The sequence below is a fragment of the Nerophis ophidion genome, linkage group LG07, assembly GCF_033978795.1.
Source record: "Nerophis ophidion isolate RoL-2023_Sa linkage group LG07, RoL_Noph_v1.0, whole genome shotgun sequence".
Lineage (NCBI taxonomy): Eukaryota > Metazoa > Chordata > Actinopteri > Syngnathiformes > Syngnathidae > Nerophis > Nerophis ophidion.
Window position 1 is genome coordinate 79,305,153 of NC_084617.1, and position 25,815 is coordinate 79,330,967.

At 42.0% G+C, this 25,815-nt stretch overlaps 1 protein-coding gene across 1 annotated transcript in view; it reads left to right on the forward strand.

Moving 5' to 3' along the window:
• The window catches only part of LOC133556923 (calcineurin-binding protein cabin-1-like), a gene marked incomplete at its 3' end in the record, with an annotated part of 67,729 nt that overhangs the window by 39,212 nt on the left and 2,702 nt on the right, over positions 1-25,815 (forward strand). Inside the window, exons 32-35 of the mRNA XM_061907276.1 lie at positions 10,305-10,468; positions 10,567-10,663; positions 11,987-12,649; positions 17,856-17,930. Coding sequence (XP_061763260.1) covers positions 10,305-10,468; positions 10,567-10,663; positions 11,987-12,649; positions 17,856-17,930 — 999 coding nt within the window. The remainder of the gene's footprint in view (positions 1-10,304; positions 10,469-10,566; positions 10,664-11,986; positions 12,650-17,855; positions 17,931-25,815) is intronic.

A 25,815-nucleotide genomic window follows, 5' to 3' on the forward strand; every position in this document is an offset into this window, starting at 1 on the left:
TAGTCCAATGTCTAATTGATGTATACTTTTTCTATGGTAGACATTTTTATGATGTGGTGTAGTTCAATACTATTGAACTGGTGGCCTGGGGGCCAAATCCGGCTCGGGATGACATTATTCTGGCCACCTAGCTCAGTTCAAAACTCAAGAAACACATTTTTGCCGCAACTTGCTCAAACACAAGAGTGCTCCTCTTGTTGTATAGAAGGACTTGGACCCATGTAAACACGTTGGCAGGTAGTTGCATTGACATTTGAACCATGCTAGCAAATGTAGAACACTGGAGTCCAAACTTGTGATTTACATAACTAAGGTGTTCCTCAAGGCCCTCCTTTAAGTCCTCTCCTTTTTGGCGGTTACACATGTTTTTCATATTGTGATTTATGTAACGATGATTTTGCTGTAGCTTGTTTACTTTAAATGAAGTCGGTTGAAATTAGGTCAACGTCTTTAGGTATACTAGTGGTGATCCATTTTAGCATTTGGGCTATTTATTCAACTGGTGACCCTCCAGTTTAGTTCAAAAGTGTTTTTGAGAGACTCACATTTTTGCAGCAGATTCTTAAAAATGTTAGGGTGCTGTCTTAGAGATGGATCTTAGGTTGCTGCTACATTAAGACAGCTAAGTTTATACAGGGTTTAACCCACCTAACCTTATCTTTGTCCACACACACACACAATGCCATCGTTTAAGCTTTGGTTCAAGACCCCCTCCCCTCTACTTCCGAGGGCGCAACGTGACCTAGTAGACATGCATAGAAAATAGCAGACGTGCATATATTACGTCATAGTCACCTCTGACCTGGAAGTGTATCCTTACCAGGCATGTAAACATTGAAGAGATGTAAGCAATTTCAATGAAGCCAAATGCCACATTTCTTTTAACAGTAAACCTTGCTTTCCTCACCATCAGCAGCTGTTAGACGAGCCCTATGGTAGTGAATCACACCTGAGCCTTAATAAATGAATCAAATCTTTAATGGACATGTGAAAGTTTAACAATGTGATAAGGAACATTTTACAATAATCAATCTAGAGAACTAGATATCTGGTCAGGACACTCCTTAGTCTTTGCCTTCACCTTCATTGTCCATTCTTGCAATCCTGCCTGTGCTTGGAGGCTGAAATTGGTGGTCGTACTCGCCAGCCGCAACCACTGACTGTTGGTAAGCGGCTCCTTCATGGCTTCACAGTAGTTAGGGAATACAAAACAAGCGTACACAATGAATGGTAGGTCATTCTTGATAATGTCCATGGGTCATCGCAGTGAACCAAAGTCGTCCAAACACACACTCAATGACCATACTGGCCTTGCACAGACAAAACCCAGAGTATTGTTGTTGTGGGTTGACTCCACCTGTGGGGTATTCTTTCATGAGATATGGCGTCAGGGGATAAGCTGGGTCACCCAAAAGAAAAAGAGGGACTGCACCTTCGTCTTCCAGTAGTTGTTTGGGACACGAGGGGATGGTTCCATCTTTCAGCTGCGCGCTAATGGCGGAGTTAGCAAAGATGCGGACACAATGCACGCTGCCTGCCATTTCACAGTCACATCCATAAAGCAATACTTGTAGTCACACACCGCCTGTACGTTGTTAGAGGACTTGCCCTTTCTGTTGATGAAATCTGTCGAACTACACGGCATCTTGTTGACCTCGATATGCGTGCAGTCAATTGCACCCAAACACTGTACCATACCGTGGGCCTGATGGAAATTTGCCACAAGATCTTGAACTTCTGCCTCCGTTTTTGGAGACCTCATATACTCTGGACCTAGACGTTGAGTAATTGCTCGACATACACCGCGGACATTAACTGATACAGTCTGCTTTGCCAGTCCAAATGCATTCGCTGTTTTCCGAAGTCTTCCCTCCTCGACCAAGTAATACAAAGTAGACGCTACCTTTTTTTTTACATCCATCAGAGCCCGCATTCTCCTTGTCTCCCCTTCGGCAAATGGACAAAGTTTTTCGCTAAGTAGGATCACAGCTGACCTGGACATTGGAAAGTTCTTTTGCCGTTCCTCTGGCCCAACACACTCCTTGACAAGCTTCCCACCAGGCTGCCATTCTTCCAGGCCTTATCTAAAACCGTCGCTCAACATTGCCGTCTGAGATGTGGTGTATCCAAAATAGCTGCAATCGCGCGTTTCCTTCTCTTAAAGGGAAACATTATCACAATTTCAAAAGAGTTAAAAACAATAAAAATCAGTTCCCTTTGGCTTGTTGTATTTTTTGAAGTTTTTTTCAAAATTTTACCGGTCCCGGAATATCCTTAAATAAAGCTTTAAAGTGCCTTATTTTCGGCTCTCTGCGAAGACACTGGCCATTTCCCTGTGACGTCACACAGTGCTGCCAATGTAAACAAACAATGGGAATACCACAGCAAGATATAGCGACATTAGCTCCGATTCAAACTCTGATTTCAGCGACTTAAGCGATTCAACAGATCACGCATGTATTGAAACAGATGGTTGGAGTATGAAAATATTGAAGAAGAAACTGAAGCTATTGAGCGAATAGCTATTGACGCTATTCATAGCCATAGCATGGCCGACTAGCTGCGTTAGCATCGTCAGTAAAATGTGCGGACCAAACGTTTCGCATCAAATGTGGGTGTAAGGAAACGTAATATAGTTGCAAATGCATCTACAGGTTATCCATACATCTCTGTGCCATGTCTGCTTTAGCACTGCCGGTAAATTGCATGTTAGCATCGATTAGCGTAGCATGTTAGCATCGATTATCTGGCAGTCAACATCAACAAAACTCACCTTTGTGATTTCGTTGACTATCGTTACAAATGCATCTGCAGGTTATCCATACATCTCTGTGCCATGTCTGCTTCAGCATCGCCGGTCAAATGTGGAGACACTCTGGCACATTCAATGGGGGTCTGGCGGCAGACACTTTGGCATCTTGGGGCCAGTGGTGCAACTTGAATCCCTCCCTGTTAGTGTTGTTACACCCTCCGACAACACACCCACCAGGCATGATGTCTCCAAGGTTCCAAAAAATAGTCAAAAAAATGGAAAATAACAGAGCTGAGACCCGGTGTTTGTAATGTGTTGAAAATGAAAATGGCGGGTGTTTTACCTCGGCGACGTCACATTCTGACGTCATCGCCTCCAGCGCGATAAACAGAAAGGCGTTTAATTCGCCAAAATTCACCCATTTAGAATTCGCAAATCGGTTAAAAAAATGGATGGTCTTTTTTCTGCCCCATCAAGGTATATATTGACGCTTACCTAGGTCTGCTGATAATGTTCCCCTTTAAGATATTCATGTGTGATTTGTACAAGCACCAGCACATGTAGAAGAAGGAGAACCAGGGGCATGTCTGGATGATTCGCCTTCATCTTTCTGGTGTTTACCTCTGAGTGGAAAGTGGTTATTATGAAGCTGGCTGTGGCGCGTTGTTTCCGACGTCACTTTCTCTCTGAACGGTGTGGCGCAGTGGGAGAGTGGCCATGCGTAACCTGAGGGTCCCTGGTTCAATTCCCACCTAGTACCAACCTCGTCACATCCGTTGTGTCCTGAGCAAGACATTTCACCCTTGCTCCTGATGGGTGCTGGTTAGCGCCTTGCATGGCAGCTCCCTCCATCAGTGTGTGAATGTGTGTGTGAATGTGGAAGTAGTGTCAAAGTGCTTTGAGTACCTTGAAGGTAGAAAAGCACTATAGAAGTACAACCCATTTATTTATCATTTAACTCAGTTTATAACCGATCAATGAGTCCATACTGAGCTAAGAGCTGGAGATTCAAGAAATAGACGGCGCATTAACTCGTGTAAAAAAATTCCAAAGGAGGGGAACCTTAAACAATGGGTTAGTGTGGCTGACATGGAGTTCAGACTAAATAATTATTTAAGGACTTATCCGGCTTAATATAGACAGGGACTTAGCTCATTTCAAATTCTCTAGACTGTCCCTCTACTTGACCCTCCCCCTTGGCTCTAGCATTCAGTGCGAGGGCAAAGTATTGCAAATATGCATACGGACGTCGTTAAAGTCTCGCCACGTCATGAACTCCTGCCGTTTGCCAGCAGTGACGTAAGGCAAATGTGACAAATGTTTGTTTACATTTAAAATGCTGTCCCACGCGATGTTCGTCTTTGCTTGTGCTCTTCTTATTTTCTTTTGCCTGTCTTTATTAAGATGGAGGCCGAAGACGTTTTTGGCGAAATATGCAAGTGCTTGCGCAGCAGCTAGCGGTATGTCAAATTGTGTATTTGTTTTTGAAGCTGTGCAGTAACACAGCTTTGAAGTCTGACTAAATGGAAATCATTAATACACTTATTACTTAGATTTGTCCACTTCTCTGGGTTTCTCCTTGTAGGAAGGGTCTGCGAGCTCACTTTGCTTCTAGGGAGGTACTTTGCCCTTCCCCCCCCCTACCTGACGGATAACTTAAACGCCTTTTGATTGACTTGAAAGCGCAAAACCAAGGAGGGAGGGCAAAAACAATTTAAATGTCTACCGTAGAGGACACTGGTTGTCCAGGATATATAAAATAATCAAATGAGCTTTCTGGAAATGTGGCCCACAAAACAAAGAAGTTGAATATCCCTGGTGCAGTTGCTGACAAGTGGTTATATCATGGAAGTGTCAGGTGTCTGCTCATGATATTCAAGTAGTTCCCCCTATGGCCACATACACACTAGCTTACATGTTCTTCCACCCACATGCATATTTGCACTTTATCCCCGGTCGCAACGACAAATGTGGATGAAAATATAATCTCCCTCGAGCTGCTTTTGGATTGTAAGCACTTCATTTAAACAGTCCTCCTCATGGGAGCCTGTTGTCCAATGTTGCAATGGTCTTCCAGGGACTCTTTACTCCTGTGTTACTTCCCTCTGTTGTCCAATGTTGCAATGGTCTTCCAGGGACTCTTTACTCCTGTGTTACTTCCCTCTGTTGTCCAATGTTGCAATGGTCTTCCAGGGAGTCTTTACTCCTGTGTTACTTCCCTCTGTGGTCCAATGTTGCAATGGTCTTCCAGGGACTCTTTACTCCTGTGTTACTTCCCTCTGTGGTCCAATGTTGCAATGGTCTTCCAGGGAGTCTTTAGTCCTGTGTTACGTCCCTCTGTTGTCCAATGTTGCAATGGTCTTCCAGGGAGTCTTTACTCCTGTGTTACTTCCCTCTGTTGTCCAATGTTGCAATGGTCTTCCAGGGAGTCTTTACTCCTGTGTTACTTCCCTCTGTGGTCCAATGTTGCAATGGTCTTCCAGGGAGTCTTTACTCCTGTGTTACTTCCCTCTGTTGTCCAATGTTGCAATGGTCTTCCAGGGAGTCTTTACTCCTGTGTTACTTCCCTCTGTTGTCCAATGTTGCAATGGTCTTCCAGGGAGTCTTTAGTCCTGTGTTACTTCCCTCTGTTGTCCAATGTTGCAATGGTCTTCCAGGGACTCTTTACTCCTGTGTTACTTCCCTCTGTGGTCCAATGTTGCAATGGTCTTCCAGGGAGTCTTTAGTCCTGTGTTACTTCCCTCTGTTGTCCAATGTTGCAATGGTCTTCCAGGGAGTCTTTACTCCTGTGTTACTTCCCTCTGTTGTCCAATGTTGCAGTGGTCTTCCAGGGAGTCTTTAGTCCTGTGTTACTTCCCTCTGTTGTCCAATGTTGCAGTGGTCTTCCAGGGAGTCTTTAGTCCTGTGTTACGTCCCTCTGTTGTCCAATGTTGCAGTGGTCTTCCAGGGAGTCTTTAGTCCTGTGTTACGTCCCTCTGTTGTCCAATGTTGCAATGGTCTTCCAGGGAGTCTTTACTCCTGTGTTACTTCCCTCTGTTGTCCAATGTTGCAGTGGTCTTCCAGGGAGTCTTTAGTCCTGTGTTACGTCCCTCTGTTGTCCAATGTTGCAATGGTCTTCCAGGGAGTCTTTACTCCTGTGTTACTTCCCTCTGTTGTCCAATGTTGCAATGGTCTTCCAGGGAGTCTTTAGTCCTGTGTTACTTCCCTCTGTTGTCCAATGTTGCAATGGTCTTCCAGGGAGTCTTTAGTCCTGTGTTACTTCCCTCTGTTGTCCAATGTTGCAATGGTCTTCCAGGGAGTCTTTAGTCCTGTGTTACTTCCCTCTGTGGTCCAATGTTGCAATGGTCTTCCAGGGAGTCTTTAGTCCTGTGTTACTTCCCTCTGTTGTCCAATGTTGCAATGGTCTTCCAGGGAGTCTTTACTCCTGTGTTACTTCCCTCTGTTGTCCAATGTTGCAATGGTCTTCTAGGGAGTCTTTACTCCTGTGTTACTTCCCTCTATTGTCCAATGTTGCAATGGTCTTCCAGGGAGTCTTTAGTCCTGTGTTACTTCCCTCTGTTGTCCAATGTTGCAATGGTCTTCCAGGGAGTCTTTACTCCTGTGTTACTTCCCTCTGTTGTCCAATGTTGCAATGGTCTTCCAGGGAGTCTTTACTCCTGTGTTACTTCCCTCTGTTGTCCAATGTTGCAATGGTCTTCCAGGGAGTCTTTAGTCCTGTGTTACTTCCCTCTGTTGTCCAATGTTGCAATGGTCTTTCAGGGAGTCTTTACTCCTGTGTTACTTCCCTCTGTTGTCCAATGTTGCAATGGTCTTCCAGGGAGTCTTTAGTCCTGTGTTACTTCCCTCTGTTGTCCAATGTTGCAATGGTCTTCCAGGGAGTCTTTACTCCTGTGTTACTTCCCTCTGTGGTCCAATGTTGCAATGGTCTTCCAGGGAGTCTTTAGTCCTGTGTTACTTCCCTCTGTTGTCCAATGTTGCAATGGTCTTCCAGGGAGTCTTTACTCCTGTGTTACTTCCCTCTATTGTCCAATGTTGCAATGGTCTTCCAGGGAGTCTTTACTCCTGTGTTACTTCCCTCTGTTGTCCAATGTTGCAATGGTCTTCCAGGGAGTCTTTACTCCTGTGTTACTTCCCTCTGTTGTCCAATGTTGCAATGGTCTTCCAGGGAGTCTTTACTCCTGTGTTACTTCCCTCTGTTGTCCAATGTTGCAATGGTCTTCCAGGGAGTCTTTACTCCTGTGTTACTTCCCTCTGTTGTCCAATGTTGCAGTGGTCTTCCAGGGAGTCTTTACTCCTGTGTTACTTCCCTCTGATGTCCAATGTTGCAATGGTCTTCCAGGGAGTCTTTAGTCCTGTGTTACTTCCCTCTGTTGTCCAATGTTGCAATGGTCTTCCAGGGAGTCTTTACTCCTGTGTTACTTCCCTCTGTTGGATGGATGACTTTTCTTCATGTAGGTGGAGCTCCACTCAGGAGAAGATTTTTTGTCATAGGGGAGGGGAATTGGATGGTGAAAACATATTGCTAATGTTTTGGTTTGCTTGTTGGAGGGTTAGCCCAGGGATTCCGCTGCCTCTCATTGCTCTTTTTGGCTGAATGTGACCTTTTTCAGCACCTTTTTTTTCCTTTTCCACTCGCGCAACAGGAAAAAGGATAAAAAACCAGACGATATGTGTGTGTAGTATGTTGATGGTGACCATCTGTGGAGTTAAAGCCAGTGTTGAAAGACAAGACAGGAAGAAGGTGAGGGCTGGTAGCTGAGCTGCTATTGTGTATGAAGTTGATTATTATTTCTTTGTTCAGTGAAGTGGAAGGTTGTTTATATCAAGCACTTCTTTGCCTTTCTTGGTGCGCCAGCTTGCCGTCGCTCACAGCAGCGCTCACTTCCTTTTTCAGCCAGTTTATGTTCTTGTGTTTTTTTTCCTGTTGCTCCGTCTTCAGCATGATCACGCTCCACCCCTCCCCTCCTCTCCCCTCGGCTGCTGTTGCCTCCACACGTCTCCTCCCTGTGTTTCCTCATTACTCGCTCACTCCTCTGTCCGTGTGTGGGTGTGCGTTAACAGGCGGGACTTTCTCTTGCTTGTCTGCGATTGGTGGGCGTAGACACAGAAGGGTTGGCTGTACACTGTGTATAGTGCAAGAGAAAGCACGGATGGAGGAGGGGGGCAAAGAACTCCAGCAGGCTGGGGTCAGGGGAGAGTAGAGATGGAGTGCGTGGGTGTTTTTGTTTTGAGATGGCAGCGCCGGAAAGCCGGAGAGGAAGGAGTCAGCTTCTCCGTCCTGAGCTCATAGGCCCTGACTCCAATGCTCAGTCTCCCTTTGCCAAAGCAGCAGCTATCAATATCTTTTCCTTCTTCTGGTCCTGTTGTGCTGAGCTTTTCCCGCTTTTCCTCCTGTGCAGCTCTCGCTGCCCTCCCACCCAAATGCAGCCCACCCTTGCTCTTTGAGCCGGAGCCTCTTTTAGGCTGGCGACGCTGCGAGGGATGCTGGTGCTGCTTCCGCCAGCAACACCTTTCCCAAAAAAATATAGTAAACAAAGAATAGCCTTCTTTGGTGATGGTAAGTCACTTTCTGTCTTCTACTCAGACTTTTGAAAAAAAGAAGTATTAAGTTGGTATTTTTGTAAGACAAATGAATCAATGTTTATCAAATACCTGGAATAGTTGATTGTAGATCTCATCTTGATCACTACAGATTACCATTTAGCTGCCAATTTGATATTATTGACAGGTAGCTGCCATGAATTTCCCTCTCAAATTGCACGTGACTGATGTTGTGATTGCTTAACTGGTTGCTAATTGTCACATGGCCAATCATATTTTCCTTTTGATGTACAAATGAAAAAGTATGTTGGGGCTATGCGTTTCTAAAAACACATTGAAGCAGTAAGATTTGACCACAGGCAGAATCTGTCTTTTGGAAAGTAAGTTTGCTGCTCACACTTTTCACAAAACACGGGGGGACAATGCTTGCCTGCGCTTGAAATGGTTTTTGTCATGCAGCTACACTGAGCTAGTAGTATTGGTACTTGGAGGATATACTTTATATTCCTTTCCTTTTCCAATTTGTAAAAAACTAATCATGTTTTTTTAGGCGGTGCTTGTCAGAGTAATACATGGTATATTGACCATATTCAAGCAGCGCCACCGGTCATATTTTCTCACCAAAAAAAGAATGCTTAAAATAATTTCGGTTAAAGTCTTATAAAGCTGCTTTAGCTGTTGTGCTGCATAATAATCTGCATAAAGCCACAGCTTTGCTTTCCCAAAGCAGATTTGATGATGGTTTGGTGGTTCTCTAAACAACTCTCCTCCATTAGAGATGGTGTTCCAAGTGAGCAACACTTGTCTTACTTATCCTGCCTGTGCTCATCTGAGCAGAGACATTTTCACAATCAGAATCATTCTACTTCCTCCAATGCCACACATAGGTACTCACCTTTAGTAAACTTTGTTAAAATGATAAGAGTTGCACCCAGGAGTGTGTAGAAAAACACAAGAACCATTAATTTCCCACCTTCCTTAGTGCTGATTTAGATGGTTTGAAATACGGTGTGCATTTTTGGTGCTAGCTTTCTCACTATCTCTGGAGGCGGGAAGTCTGTATTTAGATATGTATTATTATTTGATGGGTTCCCTTTGCCATACTTTTATACTTTATTGCCTTCCAGAATCCTGGAAAATGTCATCTGACCATCTGGAGCGTATGTTTAGAGGGCCACCGATCTCCCAATTGCCTCACTAGCTGATAGAAGCATTTCATTTGTTTTGCTCCCTTCTGAGAAAATCCTCTTTGTTTTGTCTTTTGCACATTTCCTCCTGGACTATAGCCTAGACCACCATCTGGACTCGCATTGGTAACTTTGGAGTTTAGAACTTGGCCTGTTTTTACCTGTCGAGCAGACGTGCTTTCTAAAAAGGTGGATTCTTTCATCAAACGACACTCCATCACGCTTTCTGCCATTGTTTGTTGGCGGCAGTCTGCGGCTCAGTTGCCCTGCTTGGCCACAACAGAGCACTAATGAGCCTTCCTATCATGTGTGGCCAGAGAGAAGGTTGCCTCTGCTAGATCTCCCCTGCAGACTTTCCATTCCTCATTAGTTCTTCTTTGAATGCCATGTCACTTTCTGGTCTGTTTTCTTTACACACTATACTCAGGGCATTGAATCCATCACTCACAAGTGAACTGTTTGGAATGTCATACTTACCATATTGATTCTCAATGAATAGAGTTGTCCTATCTAAGTCTGGGAACATGAACCGAGGAAGCCTGCTCAGATGAGTGGCAAAAACATCTTGTAAAACAATCTGAACTCTCCAGTTGAAATGGTTTCAATGCTGGGAGAATACAATGATCTGGGGGAATGAGAATATTCACAGGCATCTTACACACTATACTTTGTAAAACCTTACATCTTGTACAGCCAACAATTGTATATAGAATGTGCACTTGAAATTCCAGCAAAAAACAAAGTTTATTATAAACCGCTATTACTGTATCACAAGATAATGCTCTTTTTGCTACTTTATTTTTGCATCTCTTCTCCACCCAAAGGGCATCTGGCGAATTCCAGTAGATGAGATTGATCGACCAGGAAGTTTTGCATCTCATATGAACCGATCCATTGTCCTCTTGCTAGAGGTGCTCTCAAAGCTTAAAGATCACGACACCTTGCTGAAAGTCTCGTTCATGCTGCAGAGAACCCCTGATCAGGGAAAGTAAGGAGCCACTTCCTGTCACACTGATGTGTTATAGACTTCATACACTTGTGTTTGTTCTTTGACATCTCTCTTCTCTCCTCCTTTCTCCCATCAAGGAAATATTTACGTGATGTTGATCGCCAGCTTTTGGCAAAGAGAGCGTTTTTCCTGAATGTAAAAGTCCTGGAGGACAATCTAAACAGTCTCACTGGGGTAAGAAAGCATCATTTACAATATACAGGAGGTCCTCTGTTTACCAACGACTTCCATTCCTATGACGCGTTTAAATCGATAGTGCAAGTTGCAACATTAATACATTTGGACCACGGCAATTAGTTTTGGTTTTACCTACTCGCCCTCTGTCATGAACACAATATAATAGTACTTTTGGATGGCAATGTAATTCTGCTCCTTAACATCTCATGCCAGGGAATAAGAACACTCAACACAAGGGATAAGTTTTGTCAAAGTAGTGATTCAGCAAGTATTCTGAGCATTCTTATTGGAGCCTTTTGGAGATGCTAACATGAAAACACATGTTACCAGAAGCAGTTCTAGCTGTGCCCCACTACCCCAAAAAGAAGAATGAAACAAGATTAAACAAAAATGTTGCTGTTTGGCCACAATACCCAGCAATATGTTTGGAGGAGAAAAGGTGAGACCTTTAATCCCAGGAACACCAACCTACCGTCAAGCATGGTGGTGGTAGTATTATGCTCTGGGCCTGTTTTGCTGCCAATGGTACTGCTGCTTTAAATGGGACAATGAAAAAGGAGGACTACCTCCAAATTCTTTAGGACAAGCTAAAATCATCAGGGGGGAGGTTGGGTCTTGGGCACAGTTGGGTGTTCCAACAGGACAATGACCCCAAACACATATCAAAAGTGGTAAAGGGATGGCTAAATAAGCTAGAATGAAGGTTTTAGAATAGCCTTCCCAAAGTCCTGACTTAAAGGTGTGGACAATGCTGAAGAAACAAGTCCATGTCAGAAAAGCAACACATTTAGCTGAACTGCAGCAATTTTGTGGTGAAAAATGTGCACAGAAGCTTGTGGATGGCTACCAAAAGCGCCTTATTGCAGTAAAACTTGCCAAGGGACATGTAAGCAAACATGAACATTGCTGTATGTATACTTTTGACACAGCACATTTTCAGTAGAGCCATAATAAATTCATAAAAGAAGCCAACATCATTCATGAATGTTTTTTGTGAGCAACAAGTATGTGCTCCAATCACTACATCACAAAAAAATAAGAGTTATAGAAATAATTGGAAAGTCAAGACAGCCATGACGTGATGTTCTTTACAAGTGTACGTACACTTTTGACCACCACTGTATGCGTTCTTGTCTTACTTAAAGATTGGGGATGATAAGCAAAACGTGAAATAAAAGGGCAGTTTCCCTTTAAGTTGAATATAAATGTGTATGTTTGCCATAACCAGGAAACACAGTATGCCAAAAATGGAGGACCTCCTGTCCACTGAAAACCACACCCTATTCTTGCTGTTAATGACCGCTTATGTTCTCCTTGAAGGTGCAGCTTTCCAAAGCAGCTACCGCCTCCATGGGGGAAATGACCACTACGGCCGTATCCAACAGGCCAAGTTCTGAGGACAGCAAACATGCCTTGCCTAAAAAGGCAGGGCTTACAGAAGTCTCCTGTACCACTAACACAGGGCCCAAGGACACCACCCAAGCACAAATCACTCCACCCGCAATATCTACAGATAAAGGTAGCAAGGTAGAGAATCTGCTGGGAAAAGTGGATCTTCCTGGGAGTGAGGGGCCCAGAACAAGGCAAGAGGAACCGATGGATTTGGAATCAGGCCATTGGAGGAGGGCGACTACAGCCACAGATACTCAGGGCAGAAAAAGCGAGGTCTGTACCTCTCTGGGCTTAATGGATTCACAGCATAAAGCGCCTGACATTAGCCGGACATCAGAGCTGTCCCTGGAGGAGCTCAGTATTAGTTCTCGGCAGCAGCAGCTCCAATCCGCGGCAGCCAAGGTCACTATCACTGATCAGGGTTTAATACGAAGACCTAACAGAAAAAGGAAACTTTTAGAGGACGTGGAGTCGGGAAAAACCCTGCTGCTTGACGCTTACAGGGTGTGGCAGCAAGGCCAGAAAGTCATGACGTACGACCTGGGCCGCATTGAAAAGATCATGTCGGAGACCTACATGCTCATAAAACAGGTAAATCTCCTTCAAACCTGCCACACCACATGGAAACACTCTTTAGTATCATTCACACTTCTCTCTGGCTGCTTTTACTAAGTCATGCATGCTTTTAATGAGCTCCTCTTATTAATGAAACACATTTTGTCATCCAGCCTTTAAAGAACTGGGGGTTTCCTTCATTTAGTTTTCAAATCCTATATTGCAGTCCCAAGTTTTGGTTGGTAGTAGCTCTCATATCTAGGTACAGTTTATTTTGCTTTTTAATGGTGTTTTTGAGCAAAACATGTTGCTAAACAACCTTCAGTGCCGACTACTGGCTGTCGCTACAGAACATCAGGTTATTGAGCTGCAGATCAATGTTGGAGGCAGGAGAGCAAAAGAGAGGAAGAGGACAGCGCTATAGAAATATCATTCACTTCACTTCACTCTCATTCTTACTCACACATACACACTACAGGAGAGTTGACAGACTTACTTCAAAGCATGTTGCTGTTAGCTTGAATTCATCCCAGTTAGTCTTGATTAAATATGATATTATTTGCACAAACTGGTCAGGCTCCAGGTCTTGTTGCCTTTTTCACTTTGTTGTCCCCCAACCTCTATAAGCCCTCCTATTTTGTTGGTGGCTGTGCATATTTGTAATAGTTGTCCTTATTTGGCTCCCCTAAAGTACACATGTGTTCTTAGATTTGGTCTTGCAGAGTAAAGCATTTCTTAGCCTGCCCTCTCCTCATATTTTAAAAGCCACCTTTTTACAATAATGTAAAGTAGGGTTGCATAATAAAGACAATATATGGTATAAATGTTGCTGATGATGGACCTTTAATACTTTGGTTATAATGTGATAATGCATGTTGTTGACACATTCTAGCCGTGTCTTGCAAATGTATATGTGGCAGGCAAACAAAGTCCTAATTCTCGCTAGTGCAGTTTCTAAGTCCTTAATCCTCGCCTCAATGACGGCAAATATCATTATTTCTAGCGCTCTTGGATGTAAACAGAGATCAATACAAATAACAACTGTAATGACGAGTTCAGCCTCAGTATAAAGTTGATACTATAGTATTAGATCAAAGTTTTTTTTAATTGTTATTGTATTGCTTACAAACTCAGGAAATAAGAGCTAATAGTAGTTTTTGCTTTTGTTTACTTATTTGGCACTATTGACTTAATATACATTTTTTATTTAATAAAAGGGGAAACAGAAATGATTGAATAATAATATTAATTGATATGGTGGCAGAGGGGTTAGTGCGTCTGCCTCACAATACGAAGGTCCTGCAGTCTTGGGTTCAAATCCAGGCTCGGGATCTTTCTGTGTGGAGTTTGCATGTTCTCCCCGTGAATGCGTGGGTTCCCTCCGGGTACTCCGGCTTCCTCCCACCTCCAAAGACATGCACCTGGGGATAGGTTGATTGGCAACACTAAATTGGCCCTAGTGTGTGAATGTTGTCTGTCTATCTGTGTTGGCCCTGCGATGAAGTGGCGACTTGTCCAGGGTGTACCCCGCCTTCCGCCCGATTGTAGCTGAGATAGGCGCCAGCGCCCCCCGCGACCCCGAAAGGGAATAAGCGGTAGAAAATGGATGGATGGATGGATTAGTACACTGCCATCTTGTGTTTTTTCAAATGTTGTGATCAAAAGACTCAGGAAATGTTTTTGTATGATTATTGGTATGACTGATGCTGACCCTGTACCCACTTGGCATTTGATTAATACCCAAATTTGTAATATCGGGCCAAACTAAGGATTATAATTGTTAAGATTTTTACAATTCCAATTCCATTTTCAAATCTGCTTAATGATTCAATTATTTATTGATTCCCATTTAGATAAAAGGATGACATACGAGTTGATTAGCGTTAACATTGTTTAGTTTAAAAGAAACATTAATTTACAAACTCATCAGGGAGGTCTTAAGAGGACCACGACCTCCGTGGGGTGCCTGGGTCAGGACTTAAAATGTGAAAATAACCATAACATGATAGTATATTATAATGCAACAATACAATTAATAGTGGGGAAAAAAACATAAAATGATTATCTTTAAGAGAATATATGAGCTGACCACTCCAAATTAAAACTACGTCAGCAATTCTCCAACCATCAGCTATAAACATTAACTGTTATTTTACAGAAAAATAATTGTAACCGTTTTTTTTTTTCTTTTTCAATTATATGAGATTTTCCCAACTAATTATGGTGGCTCTGCTGTCAAGGCCAATTTTCATTCAGGTAGAGGTGAGAAGAAGTATACATTTTATGCAGACATGTAATAATAGCAGCTTTTGCAACGAGATGTTCACAGGACAGCAAAGTTATTTGCAGTCCAACACTGCTGCCGCTGCTGCCGGAGACTCACTTTGGGCTCGGACGGGATCAAAAACGCGTCACCGTGTGTGTTAATGTTTCTGGTAGTATTTCCTCTCTTTGAAGAAGTATCCGCCCTGTAAGTGATGCAAGTTGCCCTGTTGTCATCATTTACAACCTTTATTTGAAACCAGATAAGAAACCCATTGAGATCAAAATCTCTTCCACCAGGGTGACCCGGCCGAGGGGTCAACAGCACGTCACAGAGCAGTAAATACCTTAAGACGTACATTTTAAAATGCATAAAACAATAACTGATTGACACCTTTTAAAAACACAGTCTCTGGCTGCCTGTCCCTCAGGATAGAAGGGAAGTCCCCAAATGGAAGTAGTTCAGAGAGTTTCTGCAATGCCAAAAGCTGTTTTGCCAAATTCCAATTTCTCGTGAATAACTCCAGCTTTTGTGCCACTTCCTCAATCCTGAACAAAACTGGCAATAGGTTCCCAGGACTAGGAGCCCTTTCTAAACAAGAACCGGTTTGCAATTCCCATCCCGTCCCAAACTTGTGTGAAAAATATCCAAACAACAGAAGAATGAGTGCTAGTTACCTTGGAACTGAAGTGTTTAGAACCATGTTATAACAAAAAGTAACCATCTATTAACAGTAAATTATCAAGTAGATTAATAAATGTTTTGAGAAAATATTGCAACTGGAAATGACACAATATGTTACCAAATACGTTTCTGACCCGTTTTGAAATGCTTCTATTTTTATTTTTATGCCAAAAAATATATCGTGATACATATCATTTTTGTAAGGCAGTGTGATGTATGTTGTAATGTAAGCCATGTCACTCGCACTGTGATATATGTTGTAATGTAAGACATGTCACCCGCACTGTGATATATGTTGTAATGTAAGACATGTCACCCACACTGTGATATATGTTGTAATGTAAGCCATGTCACCCGCACTGTGATATATGTTGTAATGTAAGACATGTCACCCACACTGTGATATATGTTGTAATGTAAGACATGTCACCCGCACTGTGATATATGTTGTAATGTAAGCCATGTCACCCGCACTGTGATATATGTTGTAATGTAAGACATGTCACCCACACTGTGATATATGTTGTAATGTAAGACATGTCACCCACACTGTGATATATGTTGTAATGTAAGACATGTCACCCACACTGTGATATATGTTGTAATGTAAGCCATGTCACCCACACTGTGATATATGTTGTAATGTAAGCCATGTCACCCACACTGTGATATATGTTGTAATGTAAGACATGTCGCCCGTGATATATGTTGTAATGTAAGACATGTCACCCACACTGTGATATATGTTGTAATGTAAGCCATGTCACCCACACTGTGATATATGTTGTAATGTAAGCCATGTCACCCACACTGTGATATATGTTGTAATGTAAGCCATGTCACCCACACTGTGATATATGTTGTAATGTAAGACATGTCACCCACACTGTGATATATGTTGTAATGTAAGCCATGTCACCCACACTGTGATATATGTTGTAATGTAAGACATGTCACTCGCACTGTGATATATGTTGTAATGTAAGCCATGTCACCCACACTGTGATATATGTTGTAATGTAAGACATGTCACCCACACTGTGATATATGTTGTAATGTAAGACATGTCGCCCGTGATATATGTTGTAATGTAAGCCATGTCACCCACACTGTGATATATGTTGTAATGTAAGCCATGTCGTCCGTGATATATGTTGTAATGTAAGCCATGTCACCCACACTGTGATATATGTTGTAATGTAAGCCATGTCACCCACACTGTGATATATGTTGTAATGTAAGACATGTCACCCACACTGTGATATATGTTGTAATGTAAGCCATGTCACCCACACTGTGATATATGTTGTAATGTAAGACATGTCACTCGCACTGTGATATATGTTGTAATGTAAGCCATGTCACCCACACTGTGATATATGTTGTAATGTAAGACATGTCACCCACACTGTGATATATGTTGTAATGTAAGACATGTCGCCCGTGATATATGTTGTAATGTAAGCCATGTCACCCACACTGTGATATATGTTGTAATGTAAGCCATGTCGTCTGTGATATATGTTGTAATGTAAGCCATGTCACCCACACTGTGATATATGTTGTAATGTAAGCCATGTCGTCCGTGATATATGTTGTAATGTAAGCCATGTCACCCACACTGTGATATATGTTGTAATGTAGGCCATGTCACCCACACTGTGATATATGTTGTAATGTAGGCCATGTCGCCCGTCCCTTTTTGCAGCCAATACTCCCTCCAGCCCTGGCCTAGGCTGCACGTCCGCCTCCATCTTTGTTTCTACACCGACATGTCCTCACCTTTTTGTCTGCTCTTAGGCACAGGTGTTCCGGGACGTCAACATTGAAATGTGTACAATGTGGGAAATGGATACAAAGCTGGGCCGCCTAGCAACAGAATGAATCCACTTATAAAAGAGTAGTAAAAGTAGTTTGAAATGAATTGAAAGCAGATGAAAGTGTAAACTATTGAAGGACATCCAAAGCCAAATATCTCCCAACAGGCTGCTAGAAGACAAGAGTTGTGTGGACATGATTCCTGTTCATTGCTCCATGTTTCGCTGTAGTTGAGCTTGACAACAGCCACCTAGCAAGCGTCCAGTCCCAGCACACAGAGCCTTGCTGCACTGGTGCTCCAATCACGTCTGGCTCACAACTTCATAATCAAAGCACATAATCAGGCCATGGACATTGACATGCAATATGCATGCATACATTGTAAAATAATACATTTTGCATAAGCAGGTAAAAAGAAAGATGACTAAAGATGCAAACTGTTCTAATGTGGCTATTCTGACTGTTCTCTTACTTTAGGTTGATGAGGATGTGGCTCTGGACCAAGCTGTGAAGTTTTGCCAGATTCAGCTGGCTACTTCTACCCAAAGACAGGTACAGACAACTCATCTTTCTTATTTCACGGCTTCTTGGCACCCCTGTGGTGCCCACTTTCATTGCCCAGTCACACGGTCACTTCGGTCTTACTTCACGCCACACCCCTGGTGTTCAGCTTCCAAGATTTCTGCTTTTAAAGGCCAGTGTGTTACCTCATAACGACTTGAAACAACAACATACAACTATCATAAGGGGACATTGTGTAATATTTTTCGGAGCTCTGATTTATCTGGAAGCAATCACCATGCCTATTATGGAGCTGTGTGCAGAATCACTTTCAATCAGTGCAGGGCTGACAAAAACAATCTCAAGTGGCTTAAATCTTTGATGATTTAACCATTTTTCCTGCATCCTTGGTATATTTATAACAATATAAGTAGGGATGCAACGATGAAGCGGTTTTACCATTAACCATGATTTAAATCACACTACACCTTGTGTTTCAGTCCTCCTTACTCCCGTATAAACGGACAATATGTTATTTTCGGCACATGGCACGAATACAAAGTTACACCAGCCGTGCATGCGCTTATACGCACGTCAGTATGCTACATTAGCTTCATAACGGCAGCCGGACATAACAGTGAACTCTTCCCACACACACAAAAAAGCTGGAGATGGCAGTGGGAGCATTTCCAGTACTTACAAAATGACCAGGGAGTCATTGAGGATGATGGCTCACTCATTTGCAAAACCTGCCAAAAGAAACTTGTGGCGAAAGGATCTAAGGCGCCCAATATGCTGAGGTGGGTAGAGTACCCAAAACTTGTAGTCAAAGAAGAGTACCGCTCTGTTGGAAAAATATGACTCAAGTAAAATCATCAAATGAATTACTTAAGTAACAGGAAAAAGGTATTCTGTGTAAAAACTACTCAAGTATTAGGTAAGTCGTAAGTAAATTCTGATTTATTTAGTAGTTATTTTTCAATGGTTCTTGGACGACAATTGTTTTTTGTGTGTGCATGCTTGCGTGTGTGCGTGTGTGTGTGTGTGTGTGTGTGTGTGTGTGTGTGTGTGTGTGCGTGCGTGCGTGCGTGCGTGCGTGCGTGCGTGCGTGCGTGCGTGCGTGAAATTAATTTCCAATTTACGTCAACATGCTTCCTCTAGTTGGAAGTAGAATGCCTGTGAGCTGAAAGGTGAACATTTCTACTGACATAAACAGTCAGTACATTTCTATGTAGTAAATTTGTCTGAATTGGCAAATAAGTCGGTGTCTTCTACTTTCCCAGCTCCACATGAAGTTTAAGTTTCCATGCTCTTATCTCTTAGGTGACTGACCATACCAGGTGTGCCTCTCTGTACTGGGGGATGATGGTGCTCATTTCTACTTGTTAGCTATGTTAGATGTAAATACAGTAGAAGACGACAATGCTAATGCTAGTAACTCAACAGATAAGGACACTTTTCTGCTGCTTTAGGTTGTGGTTGGAAATGTTTTAATGTGTTTAAATAATCAATCCAAAAATACATTTTTCTACCGCTTTTTCCCTTTGGAATACTTGTGGTTATTAGGATCATATATAAGCACCCCATATTTGTTACCACTACCGCACCTTAAGTTGGAGTCTTTAATCTCGTTATATGCAAATATAATGACAATAAAGTCCATTCTATTCTAATCTATTCTATTCTATCATCAGAGACATACATAGTCAACTGTTTTAGGTGGTTTCTGTTCAGCAGTTCTCTCAAGCAGCCGGTGCCACGTACGTCACGTCACTAAAGTTTCTTCTTTGGGAACATTAAGTATTTTGGGTCTCTACTTTATCAAATATTTTAAAAGTACTGACCTATTTCCGCTTCCTATAGCTGTACTTTGTGCTTGTTTGACTGGTGAAATGGAATCAAACGTCATTACTGCTGACATTGTATTGTCCAAACAGAGTCATGTGACAGTGCCTGACATAAGAATATGTCTTTGCAAGCCTCAATTGATCATTATACAAACCCTGTTTCCATATGAGTTGGGAAATGGTGTTAGATGTAAATATAAACAGAATACAATGATTTGCAAATCCTATTCAAGCCATATTCAGTTGAATATGCTACAAAGACAACATATTTGATGTTCAAACTGATGAACATTTTTTTTTGTGCAAATAATCTTTAACTTTAGAATTTGATGCCAGCAACACGTGACAAAGAAGTTGGGAAAGCTGGCAATAAATACTGAAAAAGTTGAGGAATGCTCATCAAACACTTATTTGGAACATCCCACAGGTGTGCAGGCTAATTGGGAACAGGTGGGTGCCATGATTGGCTATAAAAACAGCTTCCATGAAATGCTCAGTCTTTCACAAGAAAGGATGGGGCGAGGTACACCCCTTTGTCCAAAACTGTGTGAGCAAATAGTCAAACAGTTTAAGAACAACCTTTCTCAAAGTGACATTGCAAGAAATTTAGGGATTTCAACATCTACGCTCCATAATATCATCAAAATGTTCAGAGAATCTGGAGAAATGACTCCACGTAAGCGGCATGGCCGGAAACCAACATTGAATGACCGTGACCTTCCATCCCTCAGACGGCACTGTATGAAAAACCGACATCAATCTCTAAAGGATATCACCACATGGGCTCAGGAACACTTCAGAAAACCACTGTCACTAAATACAGTATGCCGCTACATCTGTGAGTGCAAGTTAAAAGCCTACTGAAATGAGATGTTCTTATTCAAACGGGGATAGCAGGTCCATTCTATGTGTCATACTTCATCATTTCGCGATATTGCCATATTTTTGCTGAAAGGATTTAGTAGAGAACATCGACGATAAAGTTCGCAACTTTTGGTCGCTAATAAAAAAGCCTTGCCTGTACCGGAAGTAGCAGACGATGAGCGTGTGACGTCACGGGTTGTAGGACTCTTCACATCCTTACGTTGTTTACAATTATAGCTTCAAGCAGCAAGAGCCATTCAGACCGAGAAAGCGACAATTTTCCCATTAATTTGAGCGAGGATGAAAGATTTGTGGATAAGGAAAGTTAGAGTGAAGCACAAAAAAAAAAAGAGGCGGCTCCAGGCAGCGGCAGTGGGACCGTTTCAGATGTAATTAGACACATTTACTAGGATAATTCTGGAAGATCCCTTATCTGCTTATTGTTTTAATAGTGTTTTAGTGAGATTGTAAAGTCATACCTGAAAGTCGGATGGCTGCGGTGAACGCCAGTGTCTCTCATAGAAGCCAATGGAGGAGCCAAGATCACAGCTGCCTTTTTGAGCTGCAGGAGGAAGTCCCATAATCCACTGAAGTAAGAGCGGTAAGACCCGACTTAATATCACAATTTTCCCATCCAAAAACTCGCTGTTTGACGTAGAGAAACATGTTCGCTTGACCGCTCTGTGTTAAAGCTTCACAACAAACAAACACCGGCTGTGTCTCGGTGCTAAAGGCAGCTGCAATCCACCACTTTCCACCAACAGCATTCTTCTTTGACGTCTCCATTATTAATTGAACAAATTGCAAAAGATTCAGCAACACAGATGTCTAGAATACTGTGTAATTATGTGATGAAAAGAGACGACTTTTAGCCGTGAGTGGTGCTGGGCTAATATGTCCGCTACAAACCGGGACGTCACGCGCACGTGTCATCATACGCGTCATCATTCCGTGACGTTTTCAACAAGAAAGTCCGCGGGATTTTAAAATTGTAATTTAGTAAACTAAAGCGGCTGTATTGGCATGTGTTGCAATGTTAATATTTCATCATTGATATATAAACTATCAGACTGCGTGGTCGGTAGTAGTGGCTTTCAGTAGGCCTTTAAAGCTCTACTATGCAAAGCAAAAGCCATTTATCAACAACATCCAGAAATGCCACCGGCTTCTCTGGGCCCGAGATCATCTAAGATGGACTGATGCAAAGTGGAAAAGTGTTCTGTGGTCTGACGAGTCCACATTTCAAGTTTATTTTGGAAATATTCGACATCATGTCATCCAAACCAAATGGGAAGCGAACCATTCAGACTAATATCGACGCAAAGTTGAAAAGCCAGCATGTGTGATGGTATGGGGGTGCATTAGTGCCCAAGGCATGGGTAACTTACACATGTGTGAAGGCACCATTAATGCTGAATGGTACATACAGCTTTTGGAACAACATATGCTGCCATCTAAGCGCCGTCTTTTTCTTGAACGCCCCTGCTTATTTCAGCAAGACAATACCAAGCCACATTCAGCACGAGGCTTCATAAAAAAAGAGTGTGGGTACTTTCCCGGCCCGCCTGCAGTCCAGACCTGTCTCCCATGGAAAATGTGTGGCGCATTATGAAGCGTAAAATAGGACAGCGGAGACCCCGGACTGTTGAAGAACTGAAGCTCTACATAAAACAAGAATGGGAAAGAATTCCACTTTCAAAGCTTCAACAATTAGTTTCCTCAGTTCCCAAACCTTTATTGAGTGTTGTTAAAAGAAAAGGTGATGTAACACAGTGGTGAACATGCCCTTTCCCAACTATTTCGGCATGTGTTGCAGCCATGAAATTCTAAGTTAATTATTATTTGCAAATAATAAAGTTTATGAGTTTGAACATCAAATATGTTGTCTTTGTAGTGCATTCAACTGAATATGGCTTGAAAAGGATTTGCAAATCATTGTATTCTGTTTATATTTACATCTAACACCATTTCCCAACTCATATGGATACGCGCTTTGTAAATAGTTGTGATGTAATTAAATGTAAGGATCGCAAATGAAATTAGTGTGAGTTGCGCTCATGAAATGTTTTACTGCACATAACCATCACCAACTCTTCCCAAACAACACACATGCCAAATGGTTTTCTTTGTCAAGATATAGAGGGATGCTGTTTTTTTTTACTGTCGGCAGAGATAATGAATAACATTATAGAGGTGGGCCAAAGAAAAGGCAAAGTAAATACATAGACACAGTGGGGTGTGGGGACCCCTAGAGGTCGTTGTGAGGTGTCCCAGCTCAATGACAGAGTTAATAGTTCCATAACAGACCCTTATTGGGTCAATTTGTAAACTTTCACTTACATTCATCTTGATATTATACATCGATAAAAATGCAGTTAAATGTGGCTTTAATGTAGCAGACTACTTTTGCCGTGCAGCTTGCTACAATTCTCCGGGGATATCTTCCCCTTCAGCATATCGGGATCTTTCCTGCTGGTTGTTTGGCAGCCATGCTTTACTGAACACAAGTTGGCACCGTGCACTGGCTTCACTGTATGTTGCAGCAGCCAATCAGGAGGCTCCTTTTGTGGGCTCTGCTCACCCCTACTCTCTGTAAATCCTGTGCTTGGATCTGGAGGGGATGACCGCCACAAAGACAAATATTTTTGTCTTCCTGGGTTTTATTTACTAAAATAATGATCAGGCAGAGACAGCAAGCAGACGTCCAATTCTTTCAGAAATGATTACTGTTATGATGCTTATATGATTTTGTTTAAAGAATAGAACTTAGCATTGAGTCTTTTCAGTGTAAACAAACAGCAACAAGGGCTTCATTTAAGATTGCTGCTTCCTGTCTGTGTTGAATGCACTCTACACATTTTAAGGGAATATAACAAGTGTAAAGCACTAACATAACACCACAAACTTGTAGAATAACAGCACTATACAATGGGATCTAATTCTGTGCATTCCAGTTATTATTAACGCAGCATGACATTGACGGATGACAATTGATGACAATAACACTTGAGTTTATTACATTAGCAACATTTTCTCCTGGGGTATTACAAAATTAACCTTAGTCTTATATTAATATAATTATAAATTAATTACTGTATTTATTATTGATAATACTTTTTTGTATGTATTACTTTGCACTGTCATTTGATTATTGGTATTTCTGAAAGTAATAGACAACATCTCAAAATCTCCAGGGAGTGTCTGTATTTTATACATTTTAAGGCTTGAAATGATCAATGAATGATAACCTTGATAATTGTGAAAGCGTAATTATTACTCAGTACTGTCAAAATCTATAATTGTTGCTTCCCCTTATAACAAGTAGTGTTGTGTTGATATTCAAGACTTGTTTTCAACATGCTCCAAAACAGTTTTTTTTTCAGATGAGTGGATTGGGCCTGGACATGAATTACAGTGGGGCAAAAAGTATTTAGTCAGCCAGCGATTGTGCAAGTTCTCCCACTTCAAATGATGACAGAGGTCTGTCATTTTCATCATAGGTACACTTCAACTGTGAGAGACAGAATGGGGAAAAAAAATCCAGGAATTCACATTGTAGGAATTTTAAAGAATTTATTTGTAAATTATGGTGAAAAATAAGTATTTGGTCAACCATTCAAAGCTCTCACTGATGGAAGGAGGTTTTGGCTCCAAATCTCAGGATACATGGCCCCATTCAATCTTTCCTTAACACGGATCAATCCTCCTGTCCCCTTAGCAGAAAAAAAGCCCCAAAGCATGATGTTTCCACCCCCATGCTTCACAGTAGGTGTGGTGTTCTTGGGATGCAACTCAGTATTCTTCTTCCTCCAAACACCACCAGTTGAGTTTATACCAAAAATGGATACATGGATGATACAGCAGAGGATTGGGAGAATGTCATGTGGTCAGATGAAACCAAAATAGAACTTTTTGGTATAAACTCTTTTCCACATTATGTCTCTCCCAGTTGAAGTGTACCTCTGATGAAAATGACAGACCTCTGTCATCGTTTGAAGTGGGAGAACTTGCACAATTGCTGGCTGACTAAATACTTTTTTGCCCCACTGTATGAGCCAGGCCCTCTCATCAGTGACTCTACAATGAACTGATTCTGGATTAATAAAAGGGAAAATATTCAGCAAAGAGGCTATTTTAGCATATTTTCTTAATTCTTCTGCCAAAATAGTAGGTTGTAGAATAAACATGTGTTTGTGGAAAATGATTGTGTATGATGGGGTGAAATCTGCCAAACTGATGAATAATTTGGTAATTCCCAGATTTATTCAAGTTGATGCCAGAGCTAAATATAACCTAGTGAACTTCCCTTTTGGCACTTGAGCATCACTCACTAGTTCCCATGATGTCATTGATGGCAGCAGAGCAGTGCTTCACATGTCACTTGCAAACAATCTGACCAGATGTTAAATACAAAATCTGCTTTTTTGCTGTATTTTTCTGTCAATATTTTGGGATATTTCAAACTGTTTCACTCTTCATTGGCTTATCCTTTATGCTGAATAGCTCCATCTTTATTAAAGAGTGGTGTGTGTGCTTCTGCTGACCAGCTTGTTCTGCAGTCTAGTCTAACAGCTGGCTGGCTATGTGGCATCTTTGTGCCGCCTGCTCACGTCCTGCAGTAGCAAATCTGAGGAGACTCCTTGGTGCTCTCGGCTTCAACACCAAACATTTGTTCGTGCTTTTTTCAGGTCTGAGCCCACACAAGTACAGAGCGCCATGCGCCTGTGTGACACTGAGCATGAAAACACGCACAGCTGACTTTTATTTCCTCCACCAAAACAGCATTTACAGCTCCTGTGGTGTGATGTATGTGATTTGTGTCCATATCAACAAAGCTCCTGCTCCCGATTACCTTCCAGTGTGTACACTGCAGGCATCAAAGTAGTGTAGTTACTTGCACCCTCTGCTGGTTGCTGACAAGGAGTGAAGTTGCTTAAGGTTCCATTACTTCTCATACACAACATTAACTAGTTCAGGGGCCTTCCAAAGGGGAACTGTGGTCCAGATACTTTACTACAATGACCATTTTCAAAATGCAATTTGTGGAGGACACAGCTTTCTGACAGCTTTTTCTGTATTGAACGAATGCACACAGAAAACCAAAAAGCTCCTCTCAGAGCGGCCTTTTGCTTATTTGTGTCTAAAGCAGACAGGAGTCCAAAGAAACAAGTTCAGACTAAACAGGAACACGAAGCCAACCATGAAAAAAACACTTTAACGTTATT